Source organism: Furipterus horrens, unplaced genomic scaffold (genome assembly GCF_987537825.1).
Source record: "Furipterus horrens unplaced genomic scaffold, mFurHor1.1.pri manual_scaffold_6, whole genome shotgun sequence".
NCBI lineage: Eukaryota > Metazoa > Chordata > Mammalia > Chiroptera > Furipteridae > Furipterus > Furipterus horrens.
Window position 1 is genome coordinate 188,785,207 of NW_028327176.1, and position 23,719 is coordinate 188,808,925.

Sequence of the window (23,719 nt, forward strand, 5' to 3'; positions counted from 1 at the left end):
CGCCCTGCACGCCTGCCCCGGCTTGTAAATCCCCACGTCCGTCGCAGATTCCCACCCGTCTTCTGTGCAGACACAGAGCTGCATGCGGCGCTGGGGATCGTCAACGCTTTCAGACCGGAGCCCTGCAAACACCGGCATTGGATAAGCAGTCATTAGGTCCTCCCTGCGTGCGCAGCCCGGCCTGGGTGCCAGGGTGACAGAGTGACCCTGTCTGGGAGCCTAGGCTGCGGGCATGTCGGCGAAGCAGCCAGAGCCGAGGCTGGGGAAGGGCTGCCACCAGATGGTTCCGGTTCCTACGGAGCCCCGAAAGATTTTGAACTTTGCCCAGCGGGGGACAGAAAGCTGTAAAGGGTTTTCAGCAGACGAGCGACCCCACGTGTGACGCGCTCCCCCGCTCCGAACTGCACCCAGAGGCCATCCCGCTGACTCGGGGGCACCAGGCACGCCCGCCTCCCCTACAGAGGTTCGTCCAGCCGAGCGAGGCGCGCGGCGTGAACCCGACGGGGCGCGGAGTCCTCCCAGGGGTCCGCACGGAAGAGAACCAAGGGCGTCCCTCACGGGCGTGATGGTGACAGGCGCCCGGGCAAAACGGTGGGGAGGCGGGCGGCGCCTTCTAAGCCCGGAGGGCAAAGCCTCAGGATTCGCACTGATGCTCTCGCCATTGGGGTTCCGGTGAAGGGCGGGACGCGGGATACTGTCAGTTGTCACCCCCGCCTTCCACTGACTCGAAAAACACTACGTTTTCAAAAAAAACGCCCCTCCACCTGCCAAAACAAAAACGTCAAGACAGAAAAAGCAACGCTGGGGCGGGCACGCACGGTGCCAGGCGGCAGCGGCCGGCGAGTTTCTCGTCAAGGTGGGGGGGGCCCGCCCCGCCTCTCCCGGCCCGGCCACGCCTCTCCCGGCCCGGCCCCGCCTCTCCCGGCCCGGCCCCGCCTCTCCCGGCCCGGCCCCGCCCCGCCGCCCGCCCTCGCGCCTGCGCACCGGCACCCGTGCAGGCGGTGGGCGGGCGGCGTGCTGCTCTGCCCCTCAGTGTGGCCCGCTGGCCGGTGGAGAAGGTTGTACCTCGATAGCGGCAGCACCCAGTCCACAGCGGCGCGTGAAGTGGTCGTGTGGTAGGATGAGTGCAGATCCGGACCCCGTGGTCATCGTTTCGGCGGCGCGGACGGCCATAGGTGAGCGGCCGGCAGGTCCCGCGCGCGGAGCCCCGGGACGCCTTGGACCCTCGGAACTAAGAGTCTCAGCACCCCCACTCGCCCGGTGATTTTTTTTTTGCGTGTTCTGATTGGCTCTCCGGATAGAGCCACTGCGCCGTCCGACTCTCCCATTGGCTGAGGGGAAGAGGCGCTCCCTCGCGCGACGTCCTGACTGGCCATCTCAGACTCAGGGGCGGGGCTGCTGGGTGGTCTGAGCCCGGGCGCCCGGCAGCGGGCTTGCTGGTGGGACTCCCCTTCGCCTCCCCGGGGCTGTCGTTTTCCAAGTCCGTGGACGCGCCCGAGCGCCGACCCCTTCCGTTAGGGCGGCGTGGCCTGTCCGCTGGGACTCGGGGATGGGCCGGCCAGCTTCCCGTGGGTCCGCGGCTCCCCGCGCGCTCTGGGAGTCGCCTGCCCGGGGCTCGGCGGCAGCGGGTCCCACGCGCTCCGCTCCGCACCCCGACGTGCTGCGGCGGACGCCCGCGCGGGGGGACAGCGCGGGCCTGCCGGGCCCTGGCCGTGGGCGGCCTCTTCAGCGCCCTCGCGTTTCCTTCCGTCCTAGGCTCCTTCAACGGTGTCTTGTCCGCGCTCGCCGTCCATGAGCTGGGCGCGGCTGTCATTAAAGAAGCCCTGAGGAGGGCCTCGGTGGGGCCCGCAGAGGTGTCGGAGGTCATATTCGGGCACGTGCTGACCGCAGGTAACTCGGCGGGACCCCGGCAGGGGGCGGGCGCGTTCGTCGGAAGCAGCCAATCAGCGAGCCCCTCCTGCAGGCAGACTTGTTCCGCCTCCGCGCGGGGCTCCCGGAGTTCCTTCTGCTAGAGCGCGCCCGGGCCCCTGCGCCCCGGCCCGGGAGTCGCTGCTCTCCGCTCGGGGTCTCTGATACACAGCTCCCGAGGGACCCTGGGCCGCACCCCGCCCCACCGCCTTTCCGTTCCTTAGAAGCAGGGCCGGCGTGGCGCGGGGTTGCCCAGTGTCCCGCAGTCCGTGAGAGCGCAGTGGGTTCCTCCCTTGTGCCCACACGCCGTGCCAGGTGCCGGGCTGCCGCACGCCCGTGGGCTCCCCCCCGCCCCCCCCGCTGCCCAACCCCGGTCTGATCTGCGCGGGCACAGGAGGCTGGGGACTCCCTCCTGGATGGCTCCCCAGGCACCGTCACCACGCACCCCAGGCTTCCGCTTCGCGCTGGGGTAACGGACCCGATCGCTGTACTGCGACGACGTGGTTTCGGGGTCCCTCCACCGCAGCAGTTCCGACGGTTCAGACCAGACCGATCGTGGGCAGCGCTCCCTGGCAGCCCGCCTGCTCCTGTCCTTCCCCTCCCGAGACCTGCCGTTCTTCTGTGGGTCCGCTTGGTAGCTTTGTGCGCCCTCTTCCCAGTCTCCTTCCTCCGGGCCTCCTAGGGGCCTGGGTCGCGCTCCCGCCTTCCCTGCGGGACCCCTGGCTCCCTCCTTCGCAGCGGCCACCGGTACTCAGCGGCCGGCTCTCTGTGACCTTGCCCACAGCTCACCTCTGGCATCTCCACGCACTATAACAAACGCACAGCCGTGTTTATTGAGGGTCTGCTTAGTGCTATGCTCGGGACTTTCCTTCCATCGCCCCCTTCAGTTCTCTCAGGAAGTCTGTTGGGCCCTATTAGCTCCCTTTTACAGATGAGTGAGATTCTGGGGGCGAAGGAACTTAGGTGAGGCCACAGTTTGAAGTGGGGCTGTCCCCCAGGTATTCTCCACAGTCACATCACAGATGTTTACTGAGCACCTGCTGTGCGCCAGGCCCACTCCCATCGGCTGGAGGTAAGCGATGTTCATATGAGACAGACATCCTCCTCGGCATGGAGCTCACGTTTTGCCAAATGCTCTACTATAGATATGCTCAACACTCATTTCTAAAGTCCTTAAGTACCTGAAGATGAGTATTTTGAATAAATACATAACGTTTTAATAAAGGACTTATTTACTTAAATGCATATGTATTTCATTGTAGCTTGAAAAGCAGGACCTTCCCTGGCCAGGTAGCGCAGTGGTTGGAGCGTCCCAGTGCACCAGGGTCAGTGGGTTCAGTCCCCAGTCAGGGCGCATACAAGGAGCGATGAGTGGACTGGGCGAGAGAGCGATGTTTCTCTCTCCTCCTTCCTCTCCAAAATCAATTAAAAAATTTAAAAAAGAATGAATGCCTAAATAATTGGAACAATAAATTGTTGTTTCTTTCTCCCTTCTTCTCTTTAAAATCCATCAATTCAAAAAAAAAGCAGGAACCTTAAATAATATTGCCTCCCTCCTTAATTAGTGTCCTATGACTAACTCAAAGAATATTTTAATATTCTATTTCATATTTTTCTTGCATCTACTCTCAATGTCCAGCCTAATCCTGGATTAATAACATGGTGAACATAATCTCTACATTTTTGTCTATGACCCACCTGTTCGCTAGTTTTTTTCAGCAAACTCACCAAGGAAAGTTGCTGGGTAGGGGTTAATAAGTAACTTGCTGTGTACACATTGACTGACCTTCTGATACAGACAGACAGCGGTGACTGAGAATATTTGATACTTTCCACGCCATCCTCTTCTCTGATGCTTTGATTAAATTAAGTGTGTGATACGGTTCTTCCCATTCCCTGAGGAACTCCCCCCAGTAAACATCTGTTGTACTCACTTGTTACATGACCGGTTAACCATGGTATGATGAACATGAAGGGAAGAAGTGCTTCTTACCAGAGATTTTCCTCTTTGAGGGCCCCTCTTACCCTCCCATGGCCAACGCATCATAGCCACGATCACAGAAGCACATCGTCGGCAGCCGTCCGTCTCGAGAGACGATGGTGTAGCTTCTTAAGAGTCTATCTGCACCGCCGAGAATGGCTGTGCAGTCCGACTCGGGAGTGACACGGTATCTGTCTCCTCCCGTGTTGAATCGACATCTTGCGATGACGCTGGAGTGTCCTCTCCAGTGAAGCTGAAGCTACAGAGCCTGGGCAGGGTGATATGGAGGGTCTGCTGTTGCCCATGCAGCAGACCCCCCCTCTCTTCGCAGCTGAAGGGTCCAAGGGAAAGACGGAGTCGATACAGCTTGGCTTCAGGTGCGCCGCAGGAGTTGCCGGTGTTGACTACAACGTCAAATCGCCTTAGGGACTCCGGCTCCGGATTTTCTGTCGGGGTTTACTCCCTTAGCCTTTCCCCTGAAGAGGTATGCCGCAAGGCAGCGGAGGTTTTTTGGAGTCAGAGTTTTCCTTCTCTGATGTGCCCTGACTGGAAGATTGAACCAGCGACACTTAGCTCGCAGGCCGACGCTCAATCCACTGAGCTAAACCAGCCAGGGCACAGAAGCACATAGCCTAGTCAGAAGCAGAGACAATGCCCAGGTTCTGCCCTAGCTTGATAAGGGAGTATGAGCTTATTCAAGTCCTATCAAAGGCCGAGAAGACAGTTCCTTCTTAAGGTAGTAATAACTTTGTGAAGAAGAAAGCTTAAATCCGTAAATGTCTGTGGAACAGCACAAGGTCACATGCATGCAAGGGCTGGCCTGGAACTTGTGCAGTGAACTGAGGCCTCTGCCTCTGGGAGAGCTTGCCATGGCAGTGGCAGGACACCCAGGTGCCAGCTCCTGATGTTGCTTGGGCCTCCACCCAGACATTTTCTCTTTCTCTTTGATTGCTGAGAGGCCTCTCTATTCCTTCTTGCAGGTTGCGGGCAGAATCCTGTTCGACAAGCCAGTGTGGGTGCAGGGATCCCTTACTGTGTTCCAGCCTGGAGCTGTCAGATGATCTGCGGGTCAGGCCTCAAATCAGTGTGCCTTGCAGCCCAGTCGATCATGATGGGAGACTCCAGCATCGTGGTGGCAGGAGGCATGGAAAATATGAGCAAGGTATGATCTCTGCAGAGGTAGCAGATGGACAGAGTCAGCCAGTTCATATCAGAGCTGGAACCAAACAGGAAACAAATAAGCAAGTGGATTCAGCCTTGATCCCTTCCTGAACGTTCATTATTTTTCAAATTAAATGAGAAATTTGGGTTCAAGATAAAATCTATCAACCACTGTGATTAGAACAGAATGGTTTTTAATGTTAACGAAGCATAAAATATTTTCTGAATTCAACCTATATCATTAATCGGTAGATCTCCTTGGTCTTAAACTTCTTTCTCATTGTGAGGAGAAGTCAAAAGCAGATGTTGCCACTCACCTTCCTGCACATGACAAGGAGGTCCCCAAGGGACCACATGTTGCTGGCCTTCGAGAGGTATAAAGTGTGAGAAAGAGGACCACTGAGCAGCACTCTTCTCTAATAGGTTTTCCAGGTGGGGTTTCTTTTACCAAGTCCCAGCCCTCAGACTGGCACAAGGGCCTGACCTGGGGTCCCTTACACAGAGGCATGTTCGTTCAGCCCAGCCATCGCTGCGGCCCAGGAAGGGAAAGGCTGAAGGCAGCAAACACAGAGCATAGTGTTGCATGAATATTTGTGGAAAGAGACGCTGAGATTAAGTCCAGCAAGCAGGATGAGTGGCCAGCAACGAACAGAGGGCTATAACATTCTCTAGTTATCAGCGATTGTTCACAGCCCAACCATTCCTTTTATTGAGTTGCAGAAAAGATTTTTTTTAAGTAAAACTAAACAGAAACTAAAAAGGCTTACATAGTAACAAACATTCTTTCCACTAAAAGGGATATACATTAACCTATAGGGCTACAGAGCTAAAGCGGTAAATCACAAAAACTCCAAGGGTCTGTTTCACATCCAATATAGTTGCTGTGGGAGAGGAGACACTAATTTTCAAGCTTCTTTATTCTTAGAGACTTGTAAACCGGCCCCCAAGAATCGTGTGCGAGTAAGGGTCCAGGGGTCTGCACCACATTCGATGTTATCACTATGGGAAGGAGGCTTAGGTCTTCAGCCCACTTTGTTCCCTGGCTTTCGTGACTCAGCTACCAGGAGCCTCGTGCAGCTGCTGGCGTCAGCAAGACTCGCTTGCAAGTTCTTGCAGACTGAGATGACGGGACACCTGGGTAGGGAGGCCCGCTTGCAGGCCCCCCGGCAGAGTACTTGTGACTTTCACCTACAGCATAGTGCTCCAGAGGCGCTTTTATGCAGGCAGGCAGTCCAGCAGCCACCTCGAGGGCAGATGGTGTCACTGTTAATGACCTGAGGCCCAGAGCCAGGCAGCAAGCACAGGTTTTCTGACTTCAAGCCCTTGTATTCTACTGGAGCTGCTTAGTGAGTTGGTGAGAGTTAAGAGGGTGCCCTCCTTACACAGCCTTCCCCGTCAGTTCATTAAGCAACCTGATTATCCTCACCAGAGGCATTCCGCCTTCCATCAACGTGAGTAACGCCTTGCTAGTATCACCGAAGCCCTTTAACAGATAACGCGTTGCCTCTTTGGAAAGAGCAAATGAGGCTCGTAAGGAAATAGCACACAGAAGGGGTGCGTTGGACGCAAAATGGAAATGGGCAGGTAGGAGAGGAGCAGGCTTCCAAGAGCAGACAGGTAAATGGGTCTGCTGAGTCCGGCGGCTTTCGGGCCGTGGGCCTGGGGTCAGGAGGAGAATGGGCCAGAGCTGGGGGGGAAGTGTCGCAAGGGGAGTAGATGGGAACTCGGGGACTACTGGACAGTTAAGGAGCGGGGTCCTCGGGAGAGGAGAGGGCTAGACAGCCAAGCCTGAACATTTGTATTCCTGGTCTCCAGGCTCCTCACCTGATTCACCTGCGGACAGGAGTCAGGGTCGGGGAAACGTCGCTGGCCGACAGCATTCTCTGCGACGGGCTTACCGACGCGTTTCACAAGTACCACATGGGCATGACAGGTAAGGCAGATGTTGCTGAAAACGTATTTACTGTAAAAAGGCTAAGAATCCCATAGTAACTGGCTCTGCGGGTGCTCTCCTCGCGACGAAATCATGTTCAGTGGGATGCTTGCTTTTCTGCATAATCTTAGTCCAATCTTGAGAAAACAACAAACCCAGATCAGTGACATTTCACAAAAGAACTGGCCCCTGCTTTTCAAAACTGACACAAAGATGGTCTGAGGAAGACTTTCAAAACAAAAAGAAACTGAAGAAATTGAGAGGGAAGTGCAGTGCATGATCCTGGGTTGGCTATAAAAGACATTGTCGGGGCAGCAGGTGAAACTGGAACATGGACCAAGAATTAGATGACAGGAATGTATTGATGTTCTGCTTCCTGATTTCAAAGCTGTGGTTATATAAGAAAAACGGCCTTGTTTGGGGAGAAATATACACTGACGTTAAAACTTAGGGAACTTCCCGGCCAAGATGGAGGCGTAGACAGACATGCTATGTCTCTCCCCACAACTAAGAAGGAATACAACTACCTCAAAACTAGAGACAACCAGAAGTTCCAGAAAACCAAGCTGCGTGGAAGTCCAGCAAACAAAGATATAAAGAAAAAATACTCATCCAGACAGGTAGGAGGGACAGAGACGGGGAGGAGAGGACACGGTGTGGTGGTGGCAGCAGTGGCAGCAGCAGGCCGGCATAAAGCGCAGTTACACATATTAAAAAGTCAGGAGGGACACCTGGGGAGCATTCCCAGCCCCTCACCAGAGCAGCTCACGGTCCCAGCTCCGGGGAAAATCAAGCCTCATGGCTTCTGACTGTGCAGACCAGTGGGGGCTGGGGCGGAGGCAGAAACTGCCGGTCTCTCAGCAGAGTCCCCTTGTTTAAAGGACCTTCACAGTCCTAGAACATCTGCAGACCCACCCACTCTGGGAACGATGGCCAGGGCAGCTGCTAGAGAGGCACCAGTCAGGTGTGGAAGTAGGAGAGGTGCCTGGAAAAGGGGCGAGTGCTGGGCAAGCAACATTGTTTCCTCTCGCACCCCTCCCCCACATACAGCGCCACAATGTGGTGAAACAGGTCACCCTGTACTGACAAATCCCTAAGGCTCCGCCCCTTACAACATAGTAGGAGCGACAGCTCTCCCTGGGACACGGAAGCAAACAAACACAGAAGACTTCTGGCCTAGATGGAAGCCTAGACTAACACGCTCCATCTGCCTTCACAACTAAGAAGGAATACAACTACCGCAAACCAGCAATAACCAGAAGTCCCAGAAAATAAGTTAAAGTCCAACATACGAAGTTATAAATAAGTGGTGCCCATCCGGACAGGTAGGAGGGGTCAAGCCGGGGCAGAGAGGTCAAGCTATGCTGTCCGCGGCAGCAGCAACGACAATGTCGGGACAGCGATAAGCACAGACACCCATATTTAGGGGGAGGCGAGAAGCACCTGGGGAGCACCCCCGGCTACAGACCAGACCCGTCAGCTTGCAATTCCAAAGCCGGGGAAGGCAGACCCCTGGTGCCTTGGATTGTAAGGCCCGGAGAGGGTAGGGACAGAGGAGGAGGCTCCCAGTCTCTCAGCGTAGAGTGAACGGCAGGAATCCATCTTGGACCCACACCCCCGCAGAAAACACCACAGCGTGGTGAGAAGGGTCGCCGGGTAGTGATGAGTGCACAGGGCTCCGCCCCTGAAAGCGTAGGAGGTATGATAGCCCTGCCCAGGAAGCAAAGGTAAACACAAAATGGTCAGGATGGCATAGATCATGATAGAGATCCCGGTGATGCAGCTGACCAGACAGCAAATATCTAATCTCTAACGAAGCAGCAGATAGGAAATCTTTCTGAGGCTCAGTTTAGAGCTTTGGTTATAAAAATGCTTAACAGACCTAACAGCAGATCTGAAACAAGACGGGGAAGGAATGAAGGCTAGTCCTGCTGACATAACAAAAACACATGCGAAACTAGTGGTGAGGGAAAGAAAACCAGGGATCAAATCAACAAATAAGAACATAGGGAAGGAATAGTCAACCAGTGCAGAAAGAGGAAACGAGAAGTGAGGAAAATGAGGAGAGGCTCAGAAACCTATGGGACAGCTATAAGCGGGCCAACATCTGAATCATAGGGCTGCCAGAAGGTGAAGAAGAACTAGAAATTGAAAAATTATGTGAAAAAATAATGAAGGAGAACTTCCCTAACTTGGGGAAGGAAATAGACTTACAGGTCCAGGAAGCACAGAGAGTTCCAAAAAAACTAGACCCAGGGAGGACCACACCAAGACACGTTACAATCAAAATTCAAAAATTAAGGATAAAGAGAGAATCTTAAAAGCAGCAAGAGAGAAGAAGAGAATTACATACAAAGGGGTCCCAATAAGACTGTCAGCTGATTTCTCAAAAGAAACTCTGCAGGCGAGAAGGGACTGGCAAGAAATATTCAAAGTAATGAAAAGCAAAAACCTACAGCCACAATTACTCTATCCAGCGAAGCTGTCATTCAGAATAGAAGGGCAGAGAAAGTGCTTCCAGGACAAAGTAAATCGGAAGGAGTTCATCAGATCCAAACCACTGTTATATGAAATGTTAAAGGTACTTGTTTAGGAAAAGGAAGATCAGAACTATGAACATTAAAATGAAAACTGTATCACAACCACCAACAACAGAAGCTAGAGAACCGAAATAAAGGCAGACTAAGTAGGCAACAAGAGTGGGAAAAGAAATATAGGTATGGGGAGCATATTGGGGGGAGGTCAGTGGGGAGGGGGAAGGGGGGCAAGGGAGGAAGATGGTACAGGAATTAAGAAGCACAGTAGGAGGCAGTGGAGTAGACAGGAAGAGGTTGAGAAGAACTATATGAACAACCAATGGGCATGGACTAAGGGGGGGTACAGCTGGAGGGAGGGGGGTCACTGGGTGGAGGGGAACAGAGGGAAAAGAAATTGGGACAACTGTGATAGCACAAACAATAAAGCATATAAAAAAATGTACTGAAGTATAACATACAGAAAAGTACACAACTCCTAAGTGTACAGATGGATAAATACTAAAAAGCAAACACATCCTTGTAGCTAACATCAGGTCAAGAAATAGTAATCCACGAGAAAAACTAATTCAGGGTAAAAATGAGTCATAGTAACGGTAAACATTGGGAGTTATCATCTGGGACAGGACACGTCTGCTGGGATGTCCAGAACGTTCCACATCTTGATCTAAGTGGTTATTATGATAAGTTACGTATTTAAATATCACCTTGTACTTTCAAGATCCACGCATTTTCTCTACTTGTTATAATTCAATAAAAAATAAAAATTTTTAAACGAAAAAAGAAACTTAGGGATAAGAGAGCATATCTTCAACTTCTAGATGGTTCAGAAAGAATGGCGAAGAAGTTGGGGCAAAAAGAAACATAAAGGAAATTGCTGAAAGTCTAAAATGATATAAAAAGGAAAAGAGAGAAGGAAGCAAAGAAAGGAAATGGCTGATGAAGGCCCGGCAGCGTTTTCACGTTTGGTGCCGGTGGGAGGCAGGGCTGCTGACCAGCACGGTCGGTCGCGCAGCCCTCCTGGGAGCTGCCAGGCGTGGGCGGGCTGTGCTTGTTTCCGTGCGAAAAACCTGAGCTGCCAAAAGCCAGGTCCCGAAAATGTTTGGTTTTGCTTTTATTTTTTTCCACAGCTGAAAATGTAGCCAAAAAATGGCAAGTGAATAGAGAAGATCAGGACAAGATTGCAGTGTTGTCCCAGAACAGGACAGAGCGCGCACAGAAAGCTGGCCATTTTGACAAAGAGATTGTACCAGTTTTTGTACCTTCTAAAAAAGGTGGGTATACACATCGTAATGATCCAGACATCAACATGGCTGTTTGTAAGTAAGAGTAGTATCCAAAAGGATAACGTATGGGACTGTTTACGAACTGTGTCTTAGCTGTATCTTTGAGGTTGCGCCGAAAGGTAAGGCCCTGGGTGCATCTGACTTGGGGGCCGGAGGGCAGCATTTATGGGAAGCAGTGGCAGCCCTCCGACACTCCTGGTCCCAGGGGTTCACACTGCGAGGTAGAGCGCAGGTTTCACGAGGAAATGGAGCATCGGCTTGGGGCTGCGAGGAGCCCACAGCAGGGCCTTTTGCAGGCTCAGTCTCCTCGGAAGTCGGCGTCCATTGCTCCCTGCTGCTCTGTGTGCATTTCATATTTCTTGAATAGATTTTTTGGGTCACTTTTAAAAAATAATTTTTTATTTTAAAAAGGGGGAAGGGAGGGAGAAAGAGAGGGAGAGAAATGATGTGAAAGAGAAACATCATTCGGTTGCCTTTTGTAGGCGCCCGGACCAGGGCCAGGGACGGAACCCGCAACACAAGCATGTGCCCTGACCGGGAATCGAACTAGCGACCTTTTGGTTCGCGGACTGACACTCAAGTCTCTGAGCCGCACCAGCCGGGGCTCAAGTTCTATTAGTGTGACTAACTGCCTCTCACGTCCAGCCCTTAGCAGACTGGCTTTCCCATTCCAGGATCCAGCTGGCTGTAACCAGCCAGGTCCTGTGCCCCAGACCACAGCCGTTGGCGCGAACCCCCTGTACCTGCCTTCCTCAGCAAGGGCTGTAGATATGGACAAACTCAGACTGTCTCATGATGACAGTGCTCACAACATGTTTTACATTTATTTATTTGTAGAGAGGGGGCAGGGGAGAGAAAGGAAGGGAGAGAAACGTCGATGTGAAGGAGAAACAAGATCTGTTGCCTCTCACACCTACTGACCAGGGAGGGAACCCACAACCCACGCATGTGCCCTGACCGGGAATCACTTTGCAGAATGATACCCAACCAATTAGGCCACACTGGCCAGGGCAAATGTTTTAACATACAATAATTTAGAAGATTTATTTATTTTTAGAGGGAGGGCGGAGTGAGAAAGAGTGGGAGAGAAACATCAACGTGTGGCTGCCTTTCACGCACTGCCAACCGGGGACCTGGCCAGCAACCCGGGCCTGTGCCCTGACTGGGAATTGAGCCAGCGACCCTTTGGTTTGCAGGCCAGCACTCAATCCACTGAGCCACACCAGCCAGGGCCAATAATTTTTATTAGTACACACTTTCCTCTTACTGGAATGAAAGTATTTTTTAATAAACCTTTCTTCCAAATATGAATCTTCATGCATCAGGCCTGAGGAAGCCACCATTCCCAGCATGCTGACTGCCATGTCTGTTCTAATCCTAGGTAACTTATTTCCTTCCTTCAGGTCTTACTGAAGTTAAAACAGACGAGTTTCCTCGTCATGGGAGCAACATCGAAGCCATGTCTAAACTGAAGCCTTACTTCCTCACAGATGGGACAGGGACAGTCACCGCAGCTAATGCTTCAGGTGAGATAGCCCACCTTCTGGTAGGTCTGCCAGGTTAACACCTTTGTTCCTCTTATTTCATCAACTATTTATACACGTATTCTAAAACCTTGTGGTAGCTGCTTTAGGGGAAAATTGTAGTTTTTCATATGTGGTCATTCGTTTCTCCGTTATTTGGTTGACTTAACCTGTGTGTACTGAATCAGCTTTCCCAGTATTGTAACTAGATGTACAGATGGAAAAGCAAATTAGGAATCCCGGTTTGCCCACCTCCTTCGCCCTTTTCCAAACCCCGAAGGTCAGCACTGTCCTGTGAGGATGAGGCCATTTCTTCCATTTCTTGTTCCTCTCCCTTCCCCCACTCATTAATCCTTCCACTTTCCCCTCTTGGAAAGGTCTGTGGTCAGCCATGTCATATTGCCTAGTTTACCATTTCCAATTACACTGTCACTTCTGAAATGTGGCGAGTGGCTTAGCCAAGGTGGTTTCCGGTGTCAGAGGAAGGACACACAGGTACACAGCTGGAGTTAGCGGGTGCTGCTTTAGAAGCCATGTCCCGTTTTGCAGGAATGAACGATGGTGCCGCAGCTGTGGTCCTCATGAGGAAGTCAGTCGCCGACAGCCGTGGGCTCACGCCTCTAGCACAGATAGTTTCCTGGTCACAAGTAGGTGTGGAGCCTTCCATTATGGGAATAGGACCGATTCCAGCAATAAAGCAAGCGGTGAGTTTCCTTCTGAATGTTGCCGCCTGTCCTTTGCTTTCTCTTCCATCTTGGGGGCCAGAGCAACAGCCTGCCACTCCACGTTTAAGCTCTGCCTTCCTTAAACCTTCCCAGACCCTGTCCACACTGAAGCGCCAAGATGGAGCTTGATTTTGCATTCATGCTTATTCCTCTCAAATTTTACTGGCTTTGTTCCCTTTTATTGAAAGTCTCCCAATTAGCCTAAATGAGCTCATTCATTTCCTGGCCTGTACATTTGGATCATATACTTTAAAGAACTGATTCTGGACAGATGTTACTAGTTCAGAATTTAAGATAGTTTAAAATACCCAAGGGTTGTCTTCTTAACCATAACCCCGGAGAATTGGTATGTAAGCTAAATGTGGTATTGCTAGGCTGACTCAGGAACCCAGAGTAACTTGAGAGACCGTTCAATACCATATGCTCCACTTTTTTATCTACATTGAATCACGGTTCCACCCAAGTTTTTAGACCTTTTCCATTTATCTTTCCTTTAGGTTGCAAAAGCAGGATGGTCCCTGGAGGATGTGGATGTGTTTGAAATCAACGAAGCCTTTGCCGCCCTCTCTGTTGCCATAGCTAAGGAACTGGGATTAAACCCGGAGAAGGTAAACATGAGACAGCAGTCCTGAGTGCTTGCCGACACTCACGATGCCATTTGTGACTGGAGACAGCAAATGTAGTTAGGTAACATGTCCCAGCGATCAGCCACACAGCTGTTAACAGGCAACACATGTGTATGTAGTTAGGTAATGTGTCCCAGAGATTGGCCTTACAGCTGTAACGGGCAACACATATGTACATAGTTAGGTAACATGTCCCAGAAGATTGGCCACACAGCTGTAATGGGCAACACACATGTATGTAGTTAGCGGCCACACAGCTGTAATGGGCAGCTCCTTGATTTCAGCCCCCTGCCTTGTTCTGTTGCTTCCCAAAGCAAACACCCTTGAGGGCATTAGTTTATCTGCAGCAGCCACAGGGCTTTAACATTTGTTTAAACTAAGGAATTGGGCAGGGCCAGGTAGTCGGCATAGGTGTCGCAAGGGCATACATCAGGTCCTAAGCAGCGGGCAAGGGCAGCTTAACATTAAGGGGAAAGAGGTGACAGTTTATAGAGGATTTTAACCTCGACCCACAGAATGGATGACAAGTTTTTCTCCCCCCATTAGGTCAACATCCAAGGAGGGGCTATAGCCTTGGGCCATCCTCTCGGGGCATCTGGCTGTCGGATTCTCGTCACCCTGTTACACACTATGGAGCGACAGGGTAGCAGGCGTGGCGTGGCTGCCCTGTGCATCGGGGGTGGGATGGGGATAGCAATGTGTGTTCAGAGAGGCTGAACCTGCTTAACCAACCCTGAACCTCATTTCTTTTCTAAACTAGTAAGACACTAATATGTGAAATCAGGACCAATGTGAGGCTGGAACCAGCTTCCACTTCACAAAGAACCCACCAGAGGCTTGACAGCTCGTACTTTAATGTGCAATACACAAGGGAAAAGTCAGTGACACAGTAAACGTTATAAATAAGAGAAGTCGGGTCAGTCATCAAGGTCTCCTGAGTGAACAGCATCTTCGTAGCCTCCATGCTTATCATCTTTGCTTTCTGGATGTAATTTAATAAGATCATCAATTCGAAGAATGGTAATTGCAGCTTCTGTTGCAAATTTCAAACTCTTGACTTTGACTATGGTTGGTTCAAACACGCCTGCCTGCTTGTTGTCACGAGGTTTGCCATTCATCAGATCAAGACCAATCCTGCAATTCAGAAAAAACATCTATTAGGTGACCTTACATGACACACACCCACCCTGTTTAAAGCAGTCCACTGTGGCTGGGTAGCTCGGCTGGTAGGAGGGTTGTCCTCATGCACCAGGTTGTGGGTCCCATTCCCTGTTGGGGCATGTACAGTAATCAACCAATGAACGCATAAATAATATGGCAGCAGGCTGATATTCCTCTCTCCCCTTTCCTCTCTAAAATCAATAAAAATAATTTTAATAATAATTTTAAAGACTAGAGTAGTTCTTTATGAATGACAAATTCAGCACAGAAGGAGTTGTAGAAAGCCCTAGATGGTAATAAATTTCCCAAACATCATTTAGTAACTGAGATACAGGTGACAAGAGAAAGGACAGGGAAACGTGTACTTACCATTTTAGGTTTTTACGTTCTGGGTTAACTTGAGCCTCATTATGAAAAGCTCTTAATTTTGCAACCAGATCAGTGGAGTCTTGGGCAGCATTAACTGCCAGCGTATTAGGAATAACCAGAAGAGACCGTGCAAACTCTGCAATGGCAAGCTGTTCCCGAGACCCCTGAGGAGAGAGACGAGGAGGTGTCTTCACAGAAGGAAGAAAATAACCTGCACAGCAGCCAGGGCCTCAGACAGGTGCATTAACAAAACCCTAGAGGTGATCTCTCCTGAGCTGCGGGGGGGTGGGGGGGCGTGGGGCGGTTCTACATGTTCTTACCATGCTGGTGGCATAGTTTTCGAGGTAAATGGAAAGGGCTGCTTCCACAGCCCCCCCACCGGGAACCACGGACTTGGACTCCAGAACTCTCTTCACCACGCACAGGGCATCGTGCAGGGAGCGCTCCATCTCATCACACATGAAATCATTCGCCCCACGTAAGATAATCGACGCAGATGTACGAGCCTTAGTGCTACGGAAAAACAGAGTGAAATTCTTCAACTAATACTTCCATAAAACTTAAGTCTATATAAAAATTCACTGATTAAATCCTGCTCATAGAAGGACAGATGACACAGAAGCCATGTCTAGACCATGCACGTGAGACGAACTGGTTATTCCATCTCCATTCACAGTGGCCCAATAATACTGTATCCCATGCGTATAACTGCTCATGTCACTGAAAAGACTAGAGCAGCAAATTAATGGGAAAGTGATTGTTTTTATTCATTAATAAAATCTACCTGGCTTTATAATTTAGAAAATAGCTCTTACTTTTTGATCAGGATCAGTTCATCATCACAAATTCTCTCCTGTACCACCTCTTCGGCTTGTCCCAACATCGAAGCTTCAAACGTTTCCTCGCCTTCCAAATTGGCGAGCGTTGACAGAACAGTTGCTATTAAGGTAATTACAAAGATCTTGTAAATGCTGTTCTCCCGTGAATATTTTCACAGCCTGTCTTAAATTTAGAAACACTTATGAAATAGCAATGTACTAATACAAGTTTAAGTTTCCAGTTAGGCATCAGACAAGCAGCCCTCACTGAAATGAAGAAATTCAGTACAACTAAAGAACTCTTTAGAACAAATCGCTACAGGAAGTAAAAAGAAACAATGGTTGTTTTGAAGCTGCTTAGTGTTGACATTCCAGTGGAGAGGCATGGTCCTATATAGTAACATGGAAAGTCACATCTGAGCTAGCAGAAGACCTACCTCCAGAAGCTTTAGCAATGCGCTTAAGGTCCCTTTTCAAAACTCTTCTGACAGCCATTGCCCCAGCCTCCACAAAGTACTTGAGACACATGTCGTCGATTCCACCAGTGGTTAGAACAACGTTGGCTCCAGCTGCCAGGATCTTCTGGATTCGCTCCTTCGTGATATCTGATTCTCTACAGATAAAGTATTTGAGGAGTAACCCTAGGGTACCCTCTGTGTTTTTTATATAACACAGCTTTAACTTCCCTAAGCATTTTTCACAAAATAACTGCAGACTAAACATTAACCATCCTTTCTCTTCTATGACCAGAATTTAAATCAGTCCCAATTTAAAGTTCCAGGGATTAAAATTTCCCCCCTATTTGAGTCTCCAACCTGCCTTCAAATGACCTGGCAGGGAGACAGACTGTCAACCACGTTCTGTGGCCAATGGAGAAACTATGAGCACACGGGAGACAGAAATCCTCCTGGCAGACAGGACAAGGAAAACCTAAGGGTCTGGAGTGAAGAGGTTCAAAGAGACCCCCTGCTGGCAATGTGGGGACTGCAAGGGTCAGGTGAAGGGCTGCGGCAAGGCGGCGGTAACAGGAGACGCAGCTCCCCGGAACAGGTGACCGGAAGGCCCAGCCACTGACTCCCGGAGTGAAATACACACTAACAGGCCAGGGGCAGGACGAGAAGTAGAGCTCAGTTTTCAGCACTGAGTTGACAGCCATGTGTCGTTCAAGTGGCGACACCAGGAGGGGGTCAGACATTCGGAAATCATAAGCAAACTATGGAAAGAGTCAGTATGTAGATAAGTGAAGCCGTTCTCATCATTCAAAGAATAGCAGGTAAGGTCACTATCCTAAAAACGGGATTGCAAAGCGAAGAAACCAGGAGCCGGTATCCAAGTCTCTTTCTCTCTCTCTCATAAGCCCCAGGAAGATGAAGGTGCATCATAGCAGAGCATAATTTAGACTGAGGGATAAAGAAAAGCTGCTCCAAGGGACTGACAACCAAAAAAGTAAAAAGTGAACTCATCAAATCAAGTAGGCAGAGACTGTGACGGGCAGAGGGAGAAACCTCCTGGGCCCCTGGAGGGAGTCTGGCAAACCCGTGCCTGAGGAGGCTGGACCACAGCGCAAGGACGCCTACGGTGCTCATACGGCTCTGGCCTGGAAGTGAGGAGCGTGGAAAGCAGCCTAGGAGGGTACAAAGCAAGCTCCAGGCCACCAGTCGGGGGCCTCTGCACTGGTGTGCGTGACAGAGTGCAAATGCAAAGTAGATGAATCCAAGATTTAATCTGAAGATAGGAATCAGGTGGTCTTGGTGAAAAATTCAAAGGGGAAAAGTTAGTAGGTAAAAAAAATGAGTTAAAGATATTTGCTGGTTTTCTGCCTGAGTAGAGGGGTCCCCCATCACTAAGATAACCAAGAGCAGATTCAGGGTGTATCATCACAAATTTCAGTTTTAGACATGACTTTGAGATGCTTATAAAACATTCAGCCCTGGCTGTTGTGGCTCAGTGATTGAGTGCCGGCCTGTGAGCCAAAGGGTCATGGGTTCAATTCCCAGTCAGGGCACAGGCCTGGGTTGCGGGCCAGATCCCTGGCTGGGGTTGTGGAAGAGGCAACCACACATTGATGTTTCTCTCCCTCTCTTTCTCCCTCCTGTCCCATTTCTAAAAATAAATCTTAAAAAGAACAAACATTCAACTAGACAAACACATGTGTTTGTAGCTCAGAGAAATAGATTTGAGAGTCTCCAAATAACAACTGAAGTCTCAGGACTGAGGAGTCACCCTGGGGAGAACAGTGAGGTGGCAGCCACCCAGGCTGATGAATACAGGTGAGGCAACATCAAAAGCCACCTCTCCCTCCAGGTGTTTCAAGAAAAAAGCAGTCAAAGCTCGATAAAGGTCAAGTGAAGGATGAAAGTTGTCTAGTGAATGTCACTCTCAATCACCAGTGACCTTAGCAAGTAGTCCTCTACTGGAGAACAGAGCTGTCAAAGGAAGGAGAAAGCTCCAGAAAACTAGTGTTTGGATAAACCCCTCTTGAGAGGTCTGGCTGTCAAGAGATGGGGAAGGATAGGGAGGAACTGGAGCAAAATGTGTGAGCTACAGTAGAACCTAGAAAAGAACCAACAGCAGAAGTCACAGGTACAGGTAAAGGTAAGGACGAACTATCGATGAATCAGGCCTGAGGCAGAAGGAACCTAGAACACTTACTGTAGAGAAACGGGCCTTTAATGGAAGGACACTGTTACATCAGGAAGAGAAAAAAAGATATGAGTTAGATTTAAAAGATGAGGGCATTCCTGACTTTTGGCAAAGATTCCTTGTAGATCTGGTTCAGTTACTTAAACAACAAAAACAGCCAACTGGCAAACATTACAAACTGCACCTTCCTGATGAGGTCTCCAGTACACCAATCCCAGTGACACCGCCTCTGCCCCCTCGTACCTGCCCAGCACACACCAGGAACCCAGCATGCTGCTTGGTCCCCCCACTACTCATCTGAAGAAATATATAAACAGGATGTGGCACTCATTCTTAGTCTACTGTCACCAGCTCTAACGGGAAGTGTAATTTACAAACACCTCTTTTCACAGGTCAGAAGTAATCTCTCAACATACCTCTGTCTAATCTGGTCCAGTTTTTCAGGGTCTGTGATAACCACCTGTACACCAAGCTTCATTTTTGTCTTCTGCAGGCTGAAGTCAAGGCAAGCAATTTTTGCATTAACTATTCTCTTGGGCATGCCTGTAATTGAACATAATAGGAAGTTCCTTTGCAGTAACTGTTAATAACACATTTAATAACATATACCGAGCCATAAAGCACAACAAAGTAGCCCAGAAATTAACCTGTATGCAAACACAAATTTAGAGTGTGTTGCGTTTAACATTACGAACACATTTTTATGGTATTAAACACGTACTTTCTTCTACCTTGCATTTTTCCTAAGTGGTCTGCTTAAGTCGCTAAGGGACGCTGACGAGATGTGCAACCCCTTCAAGAACAGTAAGTGCACGGCCTGGGTAGCCCCCTCACGGGGAACAGCCGCGGGCTGCAGAAAGCTACTGGTACCCTCCCGCCCCCAGCTTACCCTGGGAGCCCACCACGCAGTTGAGCGCGTAGCCGCTGACGAGCATGCTCTCCATCTGGCTTCTCCCGTGCGCTTTCAGGATATTAATGGAGTTGACTGGATAGCGAGGCTGGCCCCTCAGGTCTGTGTATTTAATAGCAAGCACCGCGTCCACCACCATGTTCGCGAAGAAATCACCATTTCTAAGGCGGCAGTTAAGAAGAACAGAGACTCGGAACGGACAACGGGTGGACCTGAACATCAAGGGTGATCCACAGACATTTCCTTTTTGCTGTCTCATCAAGGAAACAGGCGTGCTTTACGTCACCAAAATGCTTCGGTACTATTTATCACTATCTGCCACTCATACTAGTTTTACAACCACTTTCTATTACCTTTCCACCTAGAAAAGCAGGGAAGAAAACAGGCAACTTAAATACAGCATCACTAACTTTTAAAATAGCCCCAGGCCCCGGCTGGTGTGGCCTGCAAACCCAAGGGTCGCTGGTTCGATTCCCAGTCAGGGCACAGGCCTGGGTTACAGGTCAGGTCCCCAGCTGGGGGAGTGTGAGTGACAACCACACATTGACAGTTCTCTCTCTCTCTTTTCTCCCTCCCTTCCCCTGCTCTCAAAATAAATAAACCAACAAAGAAAACAAAATCTTTAAAAAAAAAAAGAGCCTCAGCTTTACTGAACCACAAGGATACATTCCAATGATTTTGGATGACATTGATGTCTTAGCAGCATTAATCAGGCAATCTCTTCCAAGTTCATCTGTGTTAATAATTAGGTTTTCACTGATATAACGCACTGCTTCCCTGGTTGAAGTAAGGGGGGAAAAATTAATTCCTTATTCAAACTTTTGTTTTATTATAGTGTCAAAATGCCAGAGGCACCGATGTTCTGTTCAGCCATTTCATCGAGGAGGAGGGCACAAATAAATCCTCCCTCTTCAGATCACGGCACTTTTAATCTATCCCATTAGCATAGCCACTAGAATCTATTATCAGAAGAAAATGTGGTAGTCAAATGGGAAAAAAAAGATACTGGCCCTACTTACCGCAAATATTAAATGCTAAAATACAAGTTTTTAAAAATAAAATGCAGTCGTTAACAGAAACACTTAAACACACTGGTCACAATTATTATATCAAGTAGTAAAAAATTTTCTCTGAATGCAAACAATCTTACTTGCAAGCAAGTCGATAGCCACTGATAACTGATGTGGGATGAATTTTCTGTTTGACTAGTTCATCCGCATTTTTTAGAAGTTCTGCTGCAATAATAACCTGTTGAGAAAACATACATTGCTCTAATATTAGCCTGACACTCACTCTGTGCCATGATATGTAAAACCAAAACGATCGGATACTAAGCAGAACTGTGATGGCAGTGAAATGAAAAACTAATTAGACACCTGAGAAAAGGTAAGTCTGCAGCGTTCCACATGCGAATGGCCAAAGCCAAGTAAGGGCCAGAGCAGTGTTCTGGCTGACGGCCTAGCTCCGCAGTGGAGTGGAGGACTCCGCGTTCATTATCTCGGTAAGTATCCTGACCCTACATGTAGGGTCTGGCTACTCAAATGACCTACAGGTTATTACTTAGTTTATCTTTTAAATATTTTAAGCCCTGTAGTGTGGCTGAGTGGGTTGGAAGTTGTCCTGAAAACCGAAAGGTCACTGGTTCGATTCCCAGTCAAGAACATGCCTGGGTTCTGGGTGTGTGGGAGGCAACCAACTGATGTTTCTTTTCTCCCTCCCTTCCCCTCTCTCTAAAAAAAAAATAAGTTAATATCTAAAAGCAATGAAAAAACGTCCTTGGGTGAGGATTTAAAAAATTGCTTTAAAAATAAAGACACTAAAAAATGTTTTTTCATTGAAAAGACTTTAAAAATATCACTTCTTCGCGGGCAAATTATAATTTTATTTAAAAAATCATATTGCCATAAATAAGTTCCTTGTACAAAGACCGATTTTATTTTAGAAGAGGTAGATTCCATCCTTTTATGACCACAATGTAAAATTTTTTTTTCGAGCAAATTGTTCTTCACCAAATAGCAGTGTTTCTCCACTGACGTGCAGCATGACCTCCAAGTTTACATCGTTACTGGTCACGTGTTTACCGACCTCCTCACACTGCCATGCTGAACTCATGAGATTCCCTTGTCAACATTTAAAATATAAAAATGTCTTGTGTTTAAAAAGCAGTGAGATTTTTCTTTCTTCTTTAGATAATTCTAAAGGGAAGGTTTTAGACATTTCTAAGTCTCAGATCACGAGGGGGGAGGAAAAAATTACACACGGGGCCATATCATCTGTGTCCTCTCTATTTAAACTGTGCAAACTGGCTACAACCATCCGTCTTTTCAGATGTTGGTTCGGACCCTCTACCAAAGAAACAAACCTAATGCCCTCCCTCTTACGTAACTTGCTTCTGACTCGGAAGCAAATGGCTCGCTGTGGTTCACTTGCGAAAACGAGCCTTGCGCTGCCCACCCACTGACTACCTACCACGGAGGTGGTCCCGTCTCCCACTTCCTTGTCCTGCAGGTCGGCCAGCTCACAAAGGACTTTAGCTGCGGGATGTTCCACCTCCAGTAACTTCAGAATGGTGGCGCCGTCGTTAGTGATGGTTACATCCTGAGGGATTTGCAGGGGGGAGCAGATGAACAGTCACCCACAGAAACAGAACATTTCCCAATGAACACAACCCCCTTCACGTCACCTTCCAAAGCCACTAAAAAGTCATTTACATTGCAAAATATTTAAGGTCTTTTAAATTTTAAAGGAACATCCAGAAGTACTTACACCAATATCATCCACCAACATTTTATCTAGGCCCACTGGTCCCAGAGAGCTTTTCACAATATTGGCGATGGAGGCAGCAGCCATAACTGCAGAGACGAAATAAGGAAATGAGCAAACCCTCTCCTCCAAGCGACAATCATTTCGGTGTCAAGAAAGTAAATGACATGCAATAGTCAATGAGTTTTCCAGATCTGTCCTGATAACTAAAAATAAAAAGGTACCCTACTAGTCATCATTTCAGGTTCTGCCGCCTCATTCGGGGGGAAAAGATATGCTGTACCCGCCTTTTCCTTTAGAAAGTGATTTCTTTTTAAATCATATAAAAGCAAACCGTCTCTTATCTGTGAATCAAGAAAGCGGGAATCCAAAGGCTCTGACTTTATTGCAATTCACCCAGGACCGAAGTTAATCACCCATCGAACAACGCCAGGACGACTGCAAACTGCAAACGCTCTCAAGAGAGGCCCCACAACCCACGTCTTCAGGAGCAGCAATATTTACTAGAATAAACTAGCTGTAAGCACCCTGATGCTAACGTTCAACTACAACGCCGTCAGCCGTTTATTTCAAGAAGCTGTCAGCGACGGGGGGTGGGGGGGGCTGCATCTGGACTCCGGGCACCCGCTGCAGATGACAACGGCGAGCGGGGAGCCATGGGCAAGTGGTCGGGACTGTGGCCACCCGCTCATCAGTAAAACGGGCAGCGGAAACGCCTCTTTTCTGGTTAGTGGTCCTAACACAAGACCTAGAGGCTGAGAGAGATGCTCCTCGCCGTTAAGATCGGAACGGAAGGGGATCAGAACAGCCCCAGGGTCCCCCAGGCGTGACCGGCCCGCGGCAGGACCGGGGGCTCGCTTTCCCAACCCTGGACCCCGCGCACCCGCAGTCAGCCAGTCCCTCCCCGCGCGGCTCTCAGAAACGTGCCGGGCTCCTTCGCGTTCCGGCCCAACGGAAGGAGGGCGCTGCCGCCGCCGCCGGCGCCCCGGCCCCCGCCCCCCGCCCAAGAAGTGGCAAGACCGGAGGAGATCGGATATGAACCCCAAGACCCAGACCCTTTCTCGGGGAGAAGCAAAACACAAGGACGGTAGCCACGGCCCACGCGGGAAGGCGGGAGCGCACCGCGTCTACCCAACCCAGGCCTCGTCCGTCCTCACCGTTCTGGGAGCGGATCGTCTCCCCGGTGCTGCGGTCCCCAAACACGGACAGAGGCCCCTCCATCTTCGCCGCAGGGTACGCCTCGGGTTCCACTCACACCGCGGACAGCTAGCGTCTCGGCCCCTAGGCCAGGCAGCGGCCACACCAGCGGCGCGCGGCAGCGACGGCGTGGAAAGAAGCCCAACCGAAGCCGCAGGGGCTGCTGGGAACCCCGCTCCAC

General features: G+C 49.7%; 2 protein-coding genes and 2 non-coding genes across 4 annotated transcripts; 1 reads left to right on the plus strand and 3 right to left on the minus strand.

The window, feature by feature from the left end:
- Positions 1-1,007: 1,007 nt before the first annotated feature.
- Positions 1,008-15,051, plus strand: ACAT2 (acetyl-CoA acetyltransferase 2). Its single transcript, XM_090280049.1, has 9 exons — positions 1,008-1,175; positions 1,756-1,890; positions 4,870-5,051; positions 6,866-6,983; positions 10,648-10,791; positions 12,207-12,329; positions 12,876-13,030; positions 13,549-13,659; positions 14,224-15,051. The coding sequence occupies exons 1-9, from the start codon at positions 1,121-1,123 to the stop codon at positions 14,392-14,394; spliced, it is 1,194 nt and encodes a 397-aa protein (XP_090136175.1). The 5' UTR covers positions 1,008-1,120; the 3' UTR covers positions 14,395-15,051.
- Positions 14,515-23,719, minus strand: TCP1 (t-complex 1). The gene is made up of 12 exons (XM_090280048.1): positions 23,499-23,719; positions 22,345-22,430; positions 22,048-22,176; positions 20,729-20,826; positions 20,245-20,355; positions 19,558-19,739; positions 19,085-19,211; positions 16,463-16,638; positions 16,023-16,146; positions 15,528-15,720; positions 15,208-15,371; positions 14,515-14,811 (listed from the first exon to the last, which is right to left on the minus strand). Exons 1-12 carry the CDS (start codon positions 23,560-23,562, stop codon positions 14,595-14,597), a joined length of 1,671 nt encoding a protein of 556 aa, XP_090136174.1. The 5' UTR covers positions 23,563-23,719; the 3' UTR covers positions 14,515-14,594.
- LOC150008030 (small nucleolar RNA SNORA20) lies at positions 15,830-15,960 on the minus strand. The gene has a single exon (XR_016512174.1). It is a non-coding gene; the product is annotated as a small nucleolar RNA SNORA20 (small nucleolar RNA).
- On the minus strand, positions 20,435-20,574 carry LOC150008031 (small nucleolar RNA SNORA29). Its single transcript, XR_016512166.1, has one exon. It is a non-coding gene; the product is annotated as a small nucleolar RNA SNORA29 (small nucleolar RNA).

Bases quoted from the DNA above. Each gene is read 5' to 3' on its own strand.
- ACAT2 (XM_090280049.1), top strand. From the start codon at position 1,121: ATGAGTGCAGATCCGGACCCCGTGGTCATCGTTTCGGCGGCGCGGACG. The intron at 1,176-1,755 runs GTGAGCGGCCGG...CTTCCGTCCTAG, and splicing joins GGCGGCGCGGACGGCCATAG to GCTCCTTCAACGGTGTCTTG. The intron at 12,330-12,875 runs GTGAGATAGCCC...CCCGTTTTGCAG, and splicing joins CACCGCAGCTAATGCTTCAG to GAATGAACGATGGTGCCGCA.
- TCP1 (XM_090280048.1), bottom strand. From the start codon at position 23,562: ATGGAGGGGCCTCTGTCCGTGTTTGGGGACCGCAGCACCGGGGAGACG. The intron at 16,639-19,084 runs GTATGTTGAGAG...CTTTATCTGTAG, and splicing joins CTGGACCAGATTAGACAGAG to AGAATCAGATATCACGAAGG. The intron at 15,372-15,527 runs GTAAGAACATGT...CTCTCTCCTCAG, and splicing joins AAAACTATGCCACCAGCATG to GGGTCTCGGGAACAGCTTGC.